The sequence below is a fragment of the Scyliorhinus canicula genome, chromosome 14 (genome assembly GCF_902713615.1).
Source record: "Scyliorhinus canicula chromosome 14, sScyCan1.1, whole genome shotgun sequence".
NCBI lineage: Eukaryota > Metazoa > Chordata > Chondrichthyes > Carcharhiniformes > Scyliorhinidae > Scyliorhinus > Scyliorhinus canicula.
Genome location: NC_052159.1, coordinates 39,381,724 through 39,399,069, shown reverse-complemented (window position 1 = coordinate 39,399,069; position 17,346 = coordinate 39,381,724). Strand labels below are relative to the sequence as shown.

The following is a 17,346-nucleotide window of genomic DNA, read 5'->3' as shown; positions in this document are numbered from 1 at the left end:
GGGCCGACATAATCAGTATGAACTCATTACCTCTGGCCCCATGGGTGTAATGGCCCTAGTGGTGGCAAGTTTCGAACCTTTGCACAAGCCAAGCATATGCCCGCCTTCTCGATTTCACTATCTTCTGGCTATCTCCTACATCTTTACTGTTTCACAATGACCTTCATGAAGTTGGTTTAGGATATATTTCCTTACCAATAGTGGAATGATGACCCTCATTCCCCAGAGGAGACAACCAACCTGTACGGATAGTTCGAGTCTTCGAGTAACATATGGCTTCAACTCCGGGTTTGCTCCCGCGGTCTTGCCACAAAGTACCATGTCCATAACTTCTGACAGTGGTCAATTATTTCTGGTATACCTGTCCTGTTGTTCCAGGAGTGTTATTGACTTCTTCGAAATAGAAAATATTACCACTTGAATATTCATTGATTACTTGTTAGGTAAACGTAATCTAAATCTAAATCTAAACATGTAATCTAGTCTGACAGGACTAGACAGGGTAGTTGCAGGGAAGATTTTACCAATGACGGATGTATCCAGAACGAGGGGTCACAGTCTGAGGATTCAGGGTAAACCATTTTGGACAGAGATAAGGAGACATTTCTTCACCCAAAGAGTGGTGAGCCTGTGGAATTCATTACCACAAGAAGTAGTTGATGCTAAAACTCTGAATATATTCAAGAGGCGGCGAGATAGAGCACTTGGGGAGATTGGGATCAAAGGTTATGGGGAGAAAGCAGAATGAGGCTGTTGAGTTGGATGATCAGCCATGATTGTGATGAATAGCGGAGCAGATCGAAGGGCCAAAAGGCCTCCTCCTGCTCCTATCTTCTATGTATCTATGTATGTAAAGAGTCTGTCAGCGTTCCATGGGGATTTGATTGACGATATTTTATCGTGTATATATGTGCTAATGACTGCAATGCCCATCTCTACATCCGGCCTGCTGCTTGAGATGGAATATCAGTATGTGACCTAAGTACTGTTGTTAGTGATCGATGCTCTCTCAGTAAATTTCCTTCATTATAGATGTTGGTAATAATGTTTGTTTCTGAAAATTATGTCTAGAGCTTCCTTCTCTATCTGTGCATAGTTCATTTCTGCTTTGTTCAAGGATCTTGGGCTGGATTCTCCCCCACCCGGCGGAGCGGGGGGCCCTGGCGGGATGGAGTGGCGTGAACCACTCCAGCGTCGGGCCGCCCCAAAGGTGCGGATTCCTCCGCACCTTTAGGGGCCAAGCCGTCACCTCGTGGGGCTAGGCCCGCGCCGGAGTGGTTGCCGTCCCACCGGCAGGCATGGAAGGCCTTTGGCGCCACGCCTGCCGGGGCCGAAGGGACTTCGCCGGCCGGCGGAAGTCCGCGCATGCGCGGAAGCGTCAGCGGCTGCTGACGTCATCCCCGCACATGCGCAGGGGAGGGGGTCACTTCCGCGTCAGCCATCGCGGAGGACATGGCCGACGCAGAAGGAAAAGAGTGCCCCCACGGCACAGGCCCACCTGCGGATTGGTGGGTCCCGATCGCGGGCCAGGCCACCGTGGGGGCACCCCCCCGGGGCCAGATTCCCCCCCCCCCCCCGGAGCCCGCCCGTGCTGCCAGTCCCGCCGTTAAGGGAGGTGATTTGATTCACACTGGTGAGACAGGCATTACAGCAGCGGGACTTCGGGCCATCGTGGGCCGGAGAATCGCTGGGGGAAGCCCGCCGACCGGCGCGGCGCGATTGCCGCACCCGCCGAATCTCCGGTGCCGGAGAATTGGGAGGCCGGCGGGGGCGGGATTCACGCCACCCACCGCCGATTCTCCAACCCGGCGGGGGGTCGGAGAATCCAGTCCCTTGATGCAAACACTATTGGCTTCTCTTCACCATTGAGCATTATATGAGAAACCGCTACTCCAACCCCATAAGGTGATGCGTTGCAAGACAGTTGCAAGGGTAACTTCTGACCCAAGTGTGTCAGAACTTCTAACTTTATTAGTGTCTCTTTAGCTTGTATGAAACCCTTCTTGTACTGATCCACCTATTTCCATCCTGTTTTGACACAATAAGTTGTGTAACGGCTTGAGAATAGTTGCTAGATCAGGGACAAACCGTCCATAATAGTTCCTTAGGCCCAAAAATGATCAAAGTTGATTTACGTTTTGAGATGCAGATGCCTCGGTTATGGCTTTTACTTTTGAAAGCAACTTGAGGAGTCCCTTTGCATCTTTTACATGCCCCAAGTATTCAATAGAAGATTTGAACAATTAACATTTATCCTATCGTACTCATAATCCATAATCTCCTAGCCTCTGGGGCGTAGCATCTAAATTTTGAAGATACTCTTCATTCTTTCCAGTAACTAAAATACCATCTTAACTAGCACTGGACTCCTTCTAGTGCACTTAAAACTTGATCTATAGCACGTTCCAACTAGGAACAAACATGAATGCACAACATTTTCCTATTCTCTCTCTCTCCCACCTTTTTTGTATGCAGGGTTACATTTGCTACCCTTCAATCTAGGAGGACCATTCTAGAATCTGGAGGGTGCACAACCAAGATCTTATGCATTTTATCCTAAATGCCATGACACATCAAGAAGGATTTTTGTACAATTGGGGATGATATCAGTGTAATTGGTAACAAGAACAATAGAGCAACAATACAGCAATTTGTGTACTCTCCTTTATGTTACAATACCAAGTAGAATTTGATTGAAACATTGGCTGACTGCCAAAGGATTTTAATAGCTCATCGCTTCTGCTCTCAGTTTATGTACTGTATGCTGGATAAACATATCCTATCACTGTTGCAATATATAATAGCTCACTGTCCAAATTACTACAAATAATATTAAAAATTATGGCCAGAGCAGCAGGACAGTTTAAGATGGTGATGTTGTGATTATGCCACTGACTAGTAATCCAGAGGCCCCGGCTAATACTCTGGGAACAGGCATTGAAATCCCACCATAGTTAGTGGAATTTTAACTCACTTCAGAAAATTTGGAATGTAAAGTTAGTCTCAGTAATAGTGACCATGAAACTATCATCAATTCTTGTAATATAACCAATATAAATGAGAATGTGTGTGCGGGGGTGGGGGCTGGTGATGATTAGTAAGATTGCGGAGAACACAAAATTGGCATGGTGGTTAACAGTGAGGAAGAAGGTCTTAAGGTGCAGGAAGATATACATGAGGTGTTCAGATTGATTGATCAGCGGCAGATGAAATTTAACTGAAAAATGTGAGGTGATGCACTTTGGAAGGAGTAACAAGACAAGGGAGTACTTAGTGAATGGCAGGACACTAGGAAGCACAGAGGTATCTTGGCGTGCTTGTTCATAAATCCCTGAAGACGGCAGGACAAGTTAGTAGCCTAGTTAAGAAGGCATCCGGGACACTTGCCTTTATCAATCGTGGCATTGATTATAAGAGCAGGGAGGTTTCTTGGAGCTGTACAAAACTTTGGTTAAGCCACACTAGAAAACCTTGTGCAATTCTAGTTACCTCACTATAGGAAGGATGTGATTGCACTGGAGAGGGTGCAGAGGAGTTTCACCAGGTTGTTGCTTGGGATGGAGTATTTGAGCTAGGAAGAGAGGCTGGATAGGCTTGGGCTGTTTTCTTTTAGGGCAGAGAAGATGGTGGGAGGGCCTGATTGATGTCTCGAGGATTATGAGGGGTACAGACAGGGTGGATAGGAAGCAGTTGTTCCCTTTAGTTGAAGGGTCACTAACGAGTTGGCATAAATTTAAGGCGAGGGACAGGAGGTTTAGAGGGGGTTTGAGGACAAGATTTATCACCCAGAAGGTTGTGGGAGTCTGCAATGAACTGCCTGGGAAGATAGTAAAGATGGTAAACCTCACAACCTTTAAGAAGTATGTGGATGAGCACTTGAAATGTTATAATAGTGAAGGCTGTAAAGTGGCCATGATGTGGAGATGTCGGCATTGGACTGGGCTGAGCACAGTAAGAAGTCTTACAACACCATGTTAAAGTCCAACAGGTTTGTTTTGAATCTTTGACTTTGTCTATATATATGTTTCTGGAACCCACCTCTTCATTCACCTGAGGAAGGAGCAGTGCTCCCAAAAGCTAGTGATTCGAAACAAACCTGTTGGACTTTAACCTGGTGTTGTAAGACTTCTTACTGTGCTGTAAAGTGGGATTAGTGTGGATTTAGTGTTGTTTCATCAGTGCAGGTTTAATGGGCCAAAGGGCCTCTTCTGTATTATATGACTCTTTGGATATAATGGAGTTGCAAATATCAGCAAGCACTGATTGAGTAGTTTTATACTTGGCGCTAAGGCAGAAAGGGAGCAGTTTCGAGTCCCAAACTAATTTGCATTGAATATACCATCTAACAGATGAGGTGAGTATTCATAAGTCCTGGTCTTTTTTTTGCTCTTTTTATAAATAAAGTAATCATATACGGAATATCTTAATTGTGAAGATCCAGTCAAGCTTTGAAGGATAGAGAGTGGTCGGTCTCGGCAGCAACCGGTGGAGGGGGGGGGGCGGGGTTGGGGATGGTTGGGGGGCTTGTTTTTGCGGCGGTGGGTTTGTTATATTATTTTCTTCTTTCTTGTGTTGCTATTGTTATTATTTATTTGGGGGGGGGGAGTTCTTTTCTTGTTTTGGTGTGGAAACACGCCTTGTTTGTTTTAAATTGTGGGGAGAAAATTTGTTATTGTTATTGTTATTAAAAAACTTGAATAAAAATTATTTTTAAAAAAAAATTAATTACTCACTGCAAGATTTCTGAAGATTTAACTGCTGCTATGTGGCTGAACAATGTTGTTGCGTTCCATTCAAGGAAGTCTACAGAATTTCTTCAACTTGAACTTATTGATTCTAGAGAATGCCTCTTGTTGTCCACCTTCTCAGATGGATTGTCTAAGACTGGAATCTTTCTATATCGATACTCCTGAAAGAGAAAGTGTGCCCACTTTCTCCATGGTATAACATGTTCATTCATGTGATTTGCAATTGGCACTTATTTATCTGTAAAGCTAGCATTCAGTCATACGTCAAGGACAACTAATTGCAAACTGATCTGTTTTCATCCATAACTGTACAATGTTCTTGCAACAAACTAATACAGTGGGTCTGTGCCTTAAAGACATATGATGGGATTCGATTTATTGTTGGTGTAGTTTGAAACTTTGAGGATACTTTGCAGAAGTAATTGCCATCATTAGTCATCCAGGTAATTTAGAGAGCTCTACAGTGTCATTATGTTTCAGTTTCTGAATATAATACAAAAGCCTTTCAGCAGACGTTAATATTCCTCTAACTGGAGTCAGTTTATTCCAATTAAAAGGTACTAATGAGAAAATGATCTGCTTTCAATTACTGAAAACTGAAAGGTGGCATTGACAGTGCCAAAGATTGAGGGGAAAAAAAGGAAATTATGGCTTCAGATAAAACTAAATTGTGTACAGCAAACCAAATCTACTTTATGTGCAAGTGCTTCATTTTGCTTTGGACAAGCATCAGTCCTTTGACATGCCCTCATTTGCATTGTTTAATCTATTGAGAGTGGGATGGAAGAGAGAGGATAACAAAATTACACATTCAACCCAACTGATCTATATTTCTGTTTACGCTTCAGACGAGACTCTTTCATCCTACTTCATAGAATCATATAGTTATACAGCACAGAAAGAGGCCCTTCGGCCCATCACGTCTGTGCCAGCCATCAAGCACCCATTTTTCCTAATGCCATTTTCCAGCACTTGATCCATAGCCTTGTATACTGTAGCATTTCAAGTGCTCGTCTATATGCTTCTTAAATATTGTGAGAGTTCTCGTCTCTACCACCCTTTATCTAACCATTCAACATAACCTTCTATTTCTTTCCCCTTTGTGATTTTCTAGTTTCTCGTTAAAGCACTATTTGACATTTGTATGGAGATACGTTTTAGTATTTTAGTAAAGATACTTGCAAAGGCATACACTGATACCCTGAAGAGAGGATGTTATATTTACTGTATTTTTTCTATCTTTTTAGGAGTGTCGTTGTACCTGTAAAGAAACCTCCTCCTGGCAGTCTGGCCGTCAATACAGTTGGTGGCGCCGGTACTACGAGTAATCTTGTCACTGGCAGTGCAACGAGCGTAATCTCTCCTGCATCAGCCACACCAAAAAGTATGATAAATACCACAGGTACAGTCAACAAAGATCTAGTTATAGAAGTTGAGGTGCTCATTGAGGAAAGAAATCAAAACAAGTGTATATTAGACATTTTGCACCTTACATTGGAATGTTATAAACATGCTTCAGTATGACATTCTGTAATGAACCAACACAATAATTTTGGTTCCTATATATATATTGATGTGGCCATGGTTGTAAGTATAGGCAAAAATTCTTCCTATTAACACTTTTGCAGGTTTTGTGCAGATAATCTATTGTATAAAAAACTATATTTCATAGAATTTAAAGTATAGAAGGAGGCCATTCAGCCCATTGAGTCTGCACCGGCTCTTGGAAAGAGCACCCTACCCAAAACCACGTCTCCACACTATCCCCATAATCCAGTCACCCCACCCAACACTAAGGACAATTTTGGACACTAAGGGCAATTTAGCATGGCCAATCCACCTAACGTGCACATCTTTGGACTGTGGGAGGAAACTGGAGCACCCGGAGGAAACCCACGCACACACAGGGAGAACGTGCAGACTCCGCACAGACAGTGACCCAAAACAGGAATCGAACCTGGGACCCTGCAGCTGTGAAGCAATTGTGCTAACCACTATGCTACCCTGCTGCCTTTTTAAGCCATCAACAAAAATATCACAGTGAATAACCATGATCTACCTTCTCTCAATTACAAATTTTAAAAGGTACATACATTTTCTATATATTCTTTCATGTTGTAGTTCCATGATTTTTCAAGTCAAAACTAAACTTCACAAACAGCCCTGGGATTTATTCTAGTTTGACCAAATAAGCTTATCTATTGCTGGGAGGTATACAAGGGTAGTGAATATTGCCCACTGATTTTTCTCCTTCTTGGCCACAAAGGAAGTGATTATTTTTAACTCGGCAGACAGGTACATTAGCCTGCATTCACAGCTATGATAATACGACTTGGTAATGTTTCATTTTCTATTCTACTGATGTTAAAAGATTTTTCCAATTTAATTAAGCAATTATCACATTGAAGTGGTTTCTAATAATAGTTATAAGAAGAGCAAGACCACCTCAAAAAACAGATTCAGAACTAGCCTCAAGTATTCTGATGTACATAGTGACCAATTTGTAAAAGCATTTCCAATTAAGGGGCAATTTAGTGTGACCAATCCACCTACCCTGCACATCTTTGAGGGTTGTGAGGGTGAAACCCACGCCGACATGGGGAGAATACATAGTTACCAATTAACTAGGCATATCATTATTTATATTCAGTTTTAGATCAATAAGACTGATCTGACTTTTTTGATAATACTGGTTGACTTGTTGATGCTAACTGGTTCCAGAGGTGAAGATAGCACTGTTGCTACACAGCGCCAGTGTCCCAGGTTCGATTCCCGGCATGGGTCACTATCTGTGTGGAGTCTGCACGTTCTCCCCGTGTCTGCGTGGGTTTCCTCCGGGTGTTCCGATTTCCTCCCACAAGTCCCGAAAGATGTGTTCGCTAAATTGGACATTCTGAATTCTCCCTCTGTGACCCAAACAGGCGCCAGAGTGTGGCGACTAGGGGATTTTTACAGTAACTTCATTGCAATGTTTGTGACAATCTGTGACAATAATAAAGATTATTATTATTATTATTAATTAGAGAGTAAATTGGCAGGCAGCAACAATTGGCTGATTACAGTGAAGCATTGTCAAAGACCTGACTGTAGATTATCCACCCAACCTCTCAGCATGAGGGTGGAATAACTTTAACACAATGACTGTCAAAGTAGAGAACACTGTTAAGAAAGCACAGAATTATTTACGCCCAATATGCTGTGAGATGTTCCAGTATGGCTTTCCACTGATCTTTCTGATCTGGACCTAATCACAGAGATGGAGAAAGTCAGAGGGCTTGTTGGCTGGGCTATTCTTGTACATCTCCTAGCAATGGATTGCAGAACAATGTTGAAGCAAGCTTGTGAACAGACAGCTTTCTTTTTAGGGAAATAGTATGTGAATATACCATGAAAGGTAGCACTTTCTCAGCACTTGGTCCTGGATCTTGAAATGTGCCATTCTGCAACGTTTGGTTGTGAACATTTCTTTGAGCTTGAAAGGCCAGCATATTTTGGGAAGATCAAAGAGTCCCTTTCACAAGTTTAAGATTCCCAAACAGTGCAGGGGGTGAGAATAAAGAATCCGGTGTGGAGTGTCCTTTTCACCACTAGCCAGGTGACGTCTTGGTGCTTGTTTGAATGTTCTGGCAGTGAGGCTTTCTGCCAAATGCGCTTGACAGTCTGCTCAGACAACCATCTGACAGGATCACCATCTCTTTTTTCCCGCAGGGCCTCAAGGTTGTTACATGCAGACGCTGTCTGATTGACTTGATTGGAAAATAGTGTTTTTCTGCACAAAAGTTTCCACAAGGGACAGGTGGCATGGTAGAGTCCAACTGCTCTAGAGTAACTCCGGGGACAGGTAGAACCTCAGCACGGAGTGATACTTGGTGTTTGCATACGGAGGGTCTACACACAGTTTGATACAGCTGCACATTCAGGTGGCCATTAGAATGAGGGTGATGTTGAGTATAATTGTTCCCCATATTCCGACCAGGTGAGAAGGGTTGAACTGGTCCCCTCTATTCAACCTCCTTGGTTGTTCACACAACAAAGGCTTAAATTATTTTTCAAGAGTGTAATCCTTTTTCAAATCCAAATATATTTAACTGTTTAAGCTGTGAGCATTAAGGAGCCAATCAGACAAGTTTTCCTTTAGTCAAAGAATGAACAAATTTATTAACTGCTAAACCAGAGGGTATAAAAATCATGATGTCAGACATGCAGATGCACACAAATAGATATCTGAAATAATGGAAATTAGAATCCAATTAAAAAAAAGGTAAAAATATCCGATTAAGTCCTTTGTCCTTGAGGTGTGAATTTTTAAACATTGTTTTGTGGATGTCATCAGAGGTAGATATTGTAATTACTTTTTTTAAAAAACATTTTTATTAACATTTTTACTTGGTACATAAAGATAGATGAGATGGTTACAGTTTACATATCGTTCCTTTTCAGCATCCCCCCCCCCCCCCCCCCCCACCTCCCCACCCCCAACCCCCCCCTTTTTTTTGCCGTTTCCAGGGCCGGGATTCTCCCCTACCCGACGGGGTGGGGGTCCCGGCGTGATGGAGTGGCGTGAACCACTCCGGCGTGGGGCCGCCCCAAAGGTGCGGAAGTCTTCGCACCTTTAGGGGCCAAGCCCTAACATTGAGGGGCTAGGCCTGCGCCGGAGTGGTTGGCGCTCCATCGGAGCTGGGAACGGCCTTTGGTGTCACGCCAGCCGGGGCCGAAGGGACTTCGCCGGCCAGTGGAAGTCCGCGCATGCGCCGGAGCGTCAGCGGCTGCTGACGTCATCCCCGCGCATGCGCAGGGGAGGGGGGTCACTTCCGCCTCCGCCATTGTGAAGACCATGGCGAAGGCGGAAGGAAAAGAGTGCCCCCATGGCACAGGCCCGCCCGGCACCGTGGGGGCACCCCCCACCCCCCGGGGCCAGATCCCCCCCCCCGGGGCCAGATCCCCCCCCCCCCCCCGGACCCTGCTCGCGCCGCCTGGTCTCGCCGGTAAGGTAGGTGGATTGATCCACGCCGGCAGGATCAGCATGACAGCGGCGGGACATTGGCCATCGCAGGCCGGAGAATCGCTGGGGGGGGGGGGGGGGGCGCGGTGGCGGCGCAGCGCGATTCCCGCCCCCACCGAATCTCCGGTGCCGGGGCGGGATTGACGCCGGCCCCGGCGATTCTCCGACCCGGCGGGTGGTCCGTGAATCCTGCCCCAGGTCTTATCCTAGACCCTTTACTTCGCCATGGGTGGTTGTTCGGTGTTTGTCTGTTGGCACAGCCCTCCTTCTCTCTTCCCTCTTCGTGTCACTTGGCCTCCCCTCCCTTCTTTTCCGCTCTTCCCATCCTGTTGTCTGCCTGCTTTTTGAGGGTTTGTTTTTGTGTGGCCTTTTGTGGGGCCCTCTGGTCCCCATGTCGGTCACTCTCTCTCTGCTCTGCCCCTTGGTGTTTCTTCCGGTCTCTCACCCTCTAGTTCCCCCCTTTTATTTCTGTCTGCTCTCTGTGGTCAATGTGGCTCCAAGATGTCCCCGTGCCCGTACCCTACCCCATCATCGCTCTATCAGTTGTTGGCTTCAAAAGGCCTTGAAACAATTTGGTGAATGGCCCCCACGATTTGTGGAAGGCATCTTCAGACCCTCGGATGGTGTACTTAATCTTCTTCAGGTGGATAAATTCTGCCAGTCTGTATCTGTGGGTGGTGCTGATAAACGCCAGCAGGACAGGATTCGATGGCGTGCGATTAGAGAAGCAAAGGAAAGGGGTCAGCCCTCTGCCTCATATGTAGCTTTGGCTGGTTCGATACCCCGAAGACTGCCATTCTCAGGCAATCACCCCCACAACCTTGAATATTGTCTTGAAGAAGGCTGTCCAAAACCCGACAAGTCAGGGGCACGCGCAAAACATATGGCTGTGGTAGGCCGGGCCCCTCTGGCACCGTTCACATTTATCTGCCACCTCCAGGAATAACCTGCTCATTCGGGTCTTGTCAGGTGTGCTCTGTGCATGGGTGTTGCTCGTTTTACTGGAGTGTGATTAACACGCCTCCATTTAAAGGCCGTGTGCTTAACACTACTATGGCTCTGTATGTGTAATTATGCTCGGAGTCGCCAGGTGCCGTATTGAGACACCGTCACAAGTATATCAAGGTCAGGTTCAAAGTAATAAATCCGTACACCGATTAGTAAGTCCAAACGATTGGTGTTTATTATAACAAATATAATAAATACACATGCATACGCTAAAGAGACTAACTTACTTCTAATACTAAACAACTAAATACTTATCTAGACAGGAACAGGCAAGGTCAGGGAACAAGGCCTTCGTCCCGTTCTTGGTCTGCAACTCTCTGAATCGCAAAGTTGTCAAGATCTAGCAAGGTCTGGATCACGTAGCGATCGTTGTGTTGGCACTTACAGTTCGATGGCTGATGCTCAACGGCCGGTGATGAAACTGGAGTCAGGATGCGATGTAACAAGTCTGGGCTGGAGTCTGGAAGCAACAGCAGATCTGGGCCGGAGCAAAACAGACCGAACCATGTGCGGGACCTACTCTTATAGGTCCTAGAAGTCCGTGCCCCTTGGGGCGGGTTCTTTCACCTGCCAGGTATCGATTGGGTCTCTCCCAATCGATATCTTTCAAACTCCCCAATCTGAGGGTCGTTCCTCGATGGGTGGGGCGGTCCCTACGGCTCTTTGTGTTGGTTGCTTTGGCGCTATTCTGTCTGGGCGTCTATGGAAAAGTATCCATTGATACTTAAATGTTTCTATTGTCCGGGGTCTGGATCTGGATCACCTCATTACTATGCAGATCTGTTTCCCATTTGCACCTTTGGCTGAAACTCTGCACCTGGCCAGAAACTGGTTTCTGTACGTGCGGAATGCAAAACAGTCTTCTGCAAGCTGTTTGTCTTCACTAAGACTGTTTTTCCCTGCAGCCTTAGCTGTTCTCCATTTTGTAGCCCAGTGTCCATCTTAGAGGGCTACATGGGGCAGCACATTGGCGCAGTGGTTAGCACTGGGACTACGACGCTGAGGACCCGGGTTCGAATACCGGCCCTGGGTCACTGTCCATGTGCAGATTGCACATTCTCCCCGTGTCTGCGTGGGTTTCACCCCTGATGCGACCATCAATTCACTTGAGACATGAGTAGAAGTAAACCGTGACTTTAATCAACTTAGAACAGTGCCTGATTGTGACTGAACCAATCCTGAGAACCGCCTACAGGTCGACTGCTCTGTATACCTCCCTTCAAGGGGAGGAGCCATGGGCAGAGCCCATACATACCCCAACATGTTACCCTATGGATAATGCCATACAATGGCCCATAGGAGAAGTCCACAAGGGCAACAACATAGCACAGATATAAATATAAGGGCAACAGAACAGATACAAATACACTGGTGGATTATTGGTATAATACATTCACCACATTCACCCCCTGTTAAAAGAATGAAGTCCGGCGGGGGTAACGGGTTCATAAGTTCAGCCGGTCCAGCGCGCGGATTGTGCGCTGTGATCGCCGAAGCTCTGGCGTTGTTGCTGGCCCAGGTGTCGAACTCGTCCGTGCTGGCATCGATAGTGAGGGCGCTGGTGCAAGTACAGACGTCGACTCCGGGAGCATCTCTTCTGGAGCTTCATCCCTGTGGATCAGTGAAGGGGGGGATGGCGGGCGGGAGGGAGTGCGGGAACCATATAGGGGCGGGGGCGCTGGTCATGGTAGGTTTAGCGGGATATGGTGGAGGGACGGTGGTGGTGGTAGTGGTGGAACCGGTGGGCGCCAGGTCCCGGAGGGAGACCGTATCCTGTCGGCCATCGGGGTGTTCAATATAAGCGAACTGGGGGTTGGAGTGCAGGAGCTGGACCCTCTCTACCAGAGGATCGGACTTGTGGCTCCTGACGTGCTTTCTTGTTAGGACTGGCCCTGGTGTCTTCAGCCAGGACGGAAGCGAGGCCCCTGAGGTGGATCTCCTGGGGAAAACAAATACAGTAGTCCCCCGTTATAACGCGCCCCGCAATACCGCGGTTCACGATATACGGTGGGGGGGTTTATGGACCCCAACTTACTTGACTCATTTTAAACTCTTTTTGAAACAGCACCTTTTTGAGCCGCGATGATTAGACCGATTAGCAGCGATGATTACCCGCGATGATTAGACCGATTAGCAGCGATTATTACCCGCGATGATTAGACCGATTAGCAGCGATGATCACTGTCTTGTACTGTAGAACGATTAGCCACGATGAGTAGCCGCGACCGATTAGCCCAGTTACACAGCCATAAAAGGGATACCTTTTCCAGTGCAGGTATCTTCGAGTTCGAGTTGAGTTGCTGTCGTGTCGTTCAAAATGTTTAAGCGCAAGTCTTACTCAGTGAGTCAAAAGATACATTTGATAGACCGGCTTCGAAACGGGGAAAGGAAGGCAAAATTATCCAGAGAGACTGGTGTACCAGAGTCAACCCTCCGTGGGTGGGTGAACGATGAGCCCAATTTAAGAGCATATGTTGGGACAGTTTCTCAGAGTGAAGGGCTTAGCAGGAAAAAGGCAAGGAACGCTAGTGACAGTAACTTAGAGAAGGCTGTGTTCACCTGGTTTGTCCAGGAACAGTCTGGTGGCACCCCCCTATCTGGACCTATCATCAGGACTCAGGCTGAGAAGTTCCATCACCAGCTCCACCCAGAGGGACAGCAATTTCGTAGCCAGCAAGGGTTGGCTCCATCGGTTCTAGAAAAGACATGGGATAGGTGCAGTTACCATCAGTGGTGAACAGAGATCCGCCGACTCAGGAGCCGCAGCAGCCTTTCCCGACATCCTCAAGAACTACATGGTGCAAGAGGAGCTGACCCCAGAGCAACTCTACAATGCAGATGAGTCAGGGCTTTACTGGAAGATGCTGCCTGACAAGACCCTAGCTGTCAAGGATGATGCCTACAAGACTCTGGGGTACAAGCAAGCCAAGAACAGGCTCACCATCCTGTTTGCCAGCAATGCCACGGGAACACACAAGTTGAAGCCATTGATTGTGGGCAAATTCAAGTCTCCTAGATGCTTTCACCACATCAACATGGAGAACCTACCCATTACCTACCAGAACTCTGGCAAAGCCTGGATGACAGTTTTCTTATTTGAGGAGTGGTTCTTCAAGTTCTTCGTACCCAGTGTCAGGGACCACCTTAGAGCCCGCAACTTACCGCAGAAGGCCACACTCCTACTGGACAACTGCTCAGCCCACCCTCAGGGAGATGTTCTCAAGACCAGGGATGGGCAGCTCCAAGTGCTCTATCTCCCAAAGAACACCACCAGCAAGATCCAGCCATGTGATGCTGGCATCATTCAGACCTTCAAGTCTGTGTACAAAAAGGAACTGATCCTGGAAATGATAGACTCTCCTCTCACTGTCCCAGATTACCTGAAAGCCATCGCCATCAAGGATGCCTGTTATCTGGCAGGGAAGGCCTGGGGAGCTGTGACAGAGAAGACCATCGCCAACTGCTTGAACAAGGCCCTAGGAGCAGCACTCCCACGACCCCAACATTACCCGGATGAAGAGGATTTCGTAGGCTTTACTGAAGCAGAGATCAGGGCAGCTGAGGAGAGGCTAGAGGACCAACTGGATGAGAACCTAGCACTCCAGGATTGGGTGGACAGGTGGGCAGCAGCAGAGGATGACATGGCACCCGCAGAAACATTCACAGAGGAGGAGATCATCGACCAGGTCACCCAAGAGGAGGCAGAAGAAGAAGAAGAACCCCAGCCCACAGTGGCAAAGAGCCACTCGGATGCCATCACGCACCTGAAGTGGCTCATAGCATACACAGAGCAGCAAGACTTCGACCCAATATACATCCTGCACCTGAAGAACCTCCAGAGACAAGCACAAGTCAAGATGAGGAAGGGGATGTGCCAGAGGAAACTCACAGACTTTTTAAAATGATTTTAAAAATATGCGTGTAAGTACAATTTTAAGTATATTATTGTATGTATACTGTATATTATTGTATATATTTTAATACATTTAAAACTTGATTTAAGACTTGAACGAACTTTGCTGTTTCTTATTTAAAACGCCCTTCCATTCAGCAATGTTCAGCATAGTCAGCGATGTTTCCTCTCGTTCATTCATTTCGATATCCGCCATCTTGGATATCCGCGGCTCGGTTACAACGCGGGTGGCTGTCTTGGACCTGAACACCCGCGTTATAACGGGGGACTACTGTAGGCGGTCATGAGGGGTCTCGTTTGTGGCCGTGCAAAGTAGGGACCTAACAGAGTGGAGCCCATCGGGGAGGACCTCCTACGAGTGAGAAACTGGGAGATTCCTGGACCGCAGGGTCAGTAGGACGGTCTTTCAGATCGTCGTGTTCTCCCTCTCCACCTGCCCGTTTCCTCTGGGGTTATAACTGGTAGTCCTGCTCGAGGCGATGCCCTTACTGAGCAGGTATTGATGCAGTTAGTTGCTCATGAATGACGAGCCCCGGTTACTGTGGACATAATTGGGGAAACCAAACAGGGTGAAGACACTATGTAGGGCTTTAATGACAGTGGACGTGGTCATGTCGGGGCAAGGGATTGCAAAAGGGAAGCGGAAGAACTCATCAATAATATTGAGGAAATATGTATTGCAGCTATTGGAGGGGAGGGCCCTTTGAAATCGATACTGAGGCGCTCAAAGGGCCGGGATGCCTTTACCAGCAGGGCCTTATCTGGTCGACAGAAGTGCGGTTTACACTCCACACAGATCTGGCAGTCCCTGGTCATGGCTCTGACCTCCTCGGTGGAGTAGGGCAGGTTGCGGGCCTTGATATAGTGGATAAGCCGGGTGACCCCCCCGGTGGCAGAGGTCATCGTGGACAGCCCGTAGTCGGTCATCTTGCGCGCTGGCGCATGTGCCGCGGGACAGGGCATCTGGGGGCTCATTGAGCTTCCCAGGACGATATACTATATCGTAATTATAGGTGGAGAGTTCAATCCTCCACCTCAAGATCTTATCGTTCTTGATTTTGCCCCGCTGCGTATTGCCAAACATGAAGGCTACCGATTGTTGGTCGGTGACGAGGGTAAACCTCCTACCAGCGAGGTAGTGCCTCCGGTGCCATATGGCTTCCACGATGGCTTGGGCCTCCTTCTCGACTGAGGCGTGCCGAATTTTGGAGGTGGTGAGGCTGCGCGATAAAAACGCTACCGGTCTGCCTGCTTGATTGAGGGTAGCGGCGTGAGCGACCTCTGATGCATCACTCTCCACCTGGAAGGGGACGGACTCGTCCACCGTGCGCATCGCGGCTTTGGCGATGTCCGCCTTGATGCAGCTGAAGGCCTGGTGGGCCTCTGTTGCCAGTGGGAAGATGGTGGCCTTGATTCGTGGACGGACATTGTCCGCATAGTTGGGGACCCACTGGGCATATGAAAAGAACCCGAGGCACCTATTCAGGGCCTTGGGGCAGTGGGGGTAGGGAAGTTGCAGGAGGGGGCGCATACATAAGAACATAAGAACTAGGAGCAGGAGTAGGCCATCTGGCCCCTCGAGCCTGCTCCGCCATTCAATGAGATCATGGCTGATCTTTTGTGGACTCAGCTCCACTTTCCGGCCCGAACACCATAACCCTTAATCCCTTTATTCTTCAAAAAACTATCTATCTTTACCTTAAAAACATGTAATGAAGGAGCCTCAACTGCTTCACTGGGTAAGGAATTCCATAGATTCACAACCCTTTGGGTGAAGAAGTTCCTCCTAAACTCAGTCCTAAATCTGCTTCCCCTTATTTTGAGGCTATGTCCCCTAGTTCTGCTTTCACCCGCCAGTGGAAACAACCTGCCCGCATCTATCCTATCTATTCCCTTCATAATTTTAAATGTTTCTATACGGTCAGGGTCGGGTCCTAGAACCCCGTTTTCCACGACGTAGCCGAGGATGGCTAGTCTGGTTGTGCAGAAAACGCATTTCTTGTTGTACGTGAGGTTTAGGGTTTGGACACGTGCTGTGAGAGCTGGAAGATGGCTGCCCCCACGGATAGCACGAGGTTGATGACGCATCTGCAGGGGGTAGAGTCGGCAGACACGCTGCCACACTGGAGGGTCTGCGGGCCTTTGAGTCTGAGGATAGGACCTGTAAGTTAGAGTTCTATGACCTGGCCAGACAAACTTTGGAGAAATGTCCTTTTCTCCCGCAGCTGCTGCAGTTCGCGTTACGGGCCGGGCAGTGCTGCCGGGGGTGTTGGGACTGGCCGCAGAAATAGGGTATCCCCCCATGATGGGCGGGCGGCTGCGCGGCACAGGCCTGGGGTAGTCTCTGGTCGGGGGCCATGAAGGGGTCGCATGGTCAGCCGGGAACGCGTTAAGGCTCTGGAATGCTACTTCCGAGAGGGAGACTAACTTTACCGTCTGATCCAGGACCAGGGTCCCTTTTCGAGTAGTCGCTGTCTCGCATAGTTGGACCGTACTCCCGCCACGTAGACGTCTCGGACGGCGAGTTCCATATATATGTTGAGTGGCCGTAACGGCCTGGTAGTTGCAGCTGCGTGCGAGGACTTTGAGGTCGCGTGGGTAGTCTTCTAAAGAATCCCCGGGCCGCTGGCGGAGAGTAGTGAGGATGTGTCGTGCGTAGACCTTGTTCTCGGGCC

At 47.8% G+C, this 17,346-nt stretch overlaps 1 protein-coding gene across 8 annotated transcripts in view; it reads left to right on the top strand.

Moving 5' to 3' along the window:
* nbeaa (neurobeachin a) overlaps nt 1-17,346 on the top strand; it is a 1,044,979-nt gene that overhangs the window by 457,763 nt on the left and 569,870 nt on the right. For 7 of the 8 annotated variants that reach the window (XM_038817850.1, XM_038817848.1, XM_038817844.1 and 4 more), the window contains exon 32: nt 5,996-6,150. In XM_038817850.1, the coding sequence (XP_038673778.1) occupies nt 5,996-6,150 (155 nt within the window). The remainder of the gene's footprint in view (nt 1-5,995; nt 6,151-17,346) is intronic. The other variant, XM_038817846.1, reaches the window with a different exon arrangement.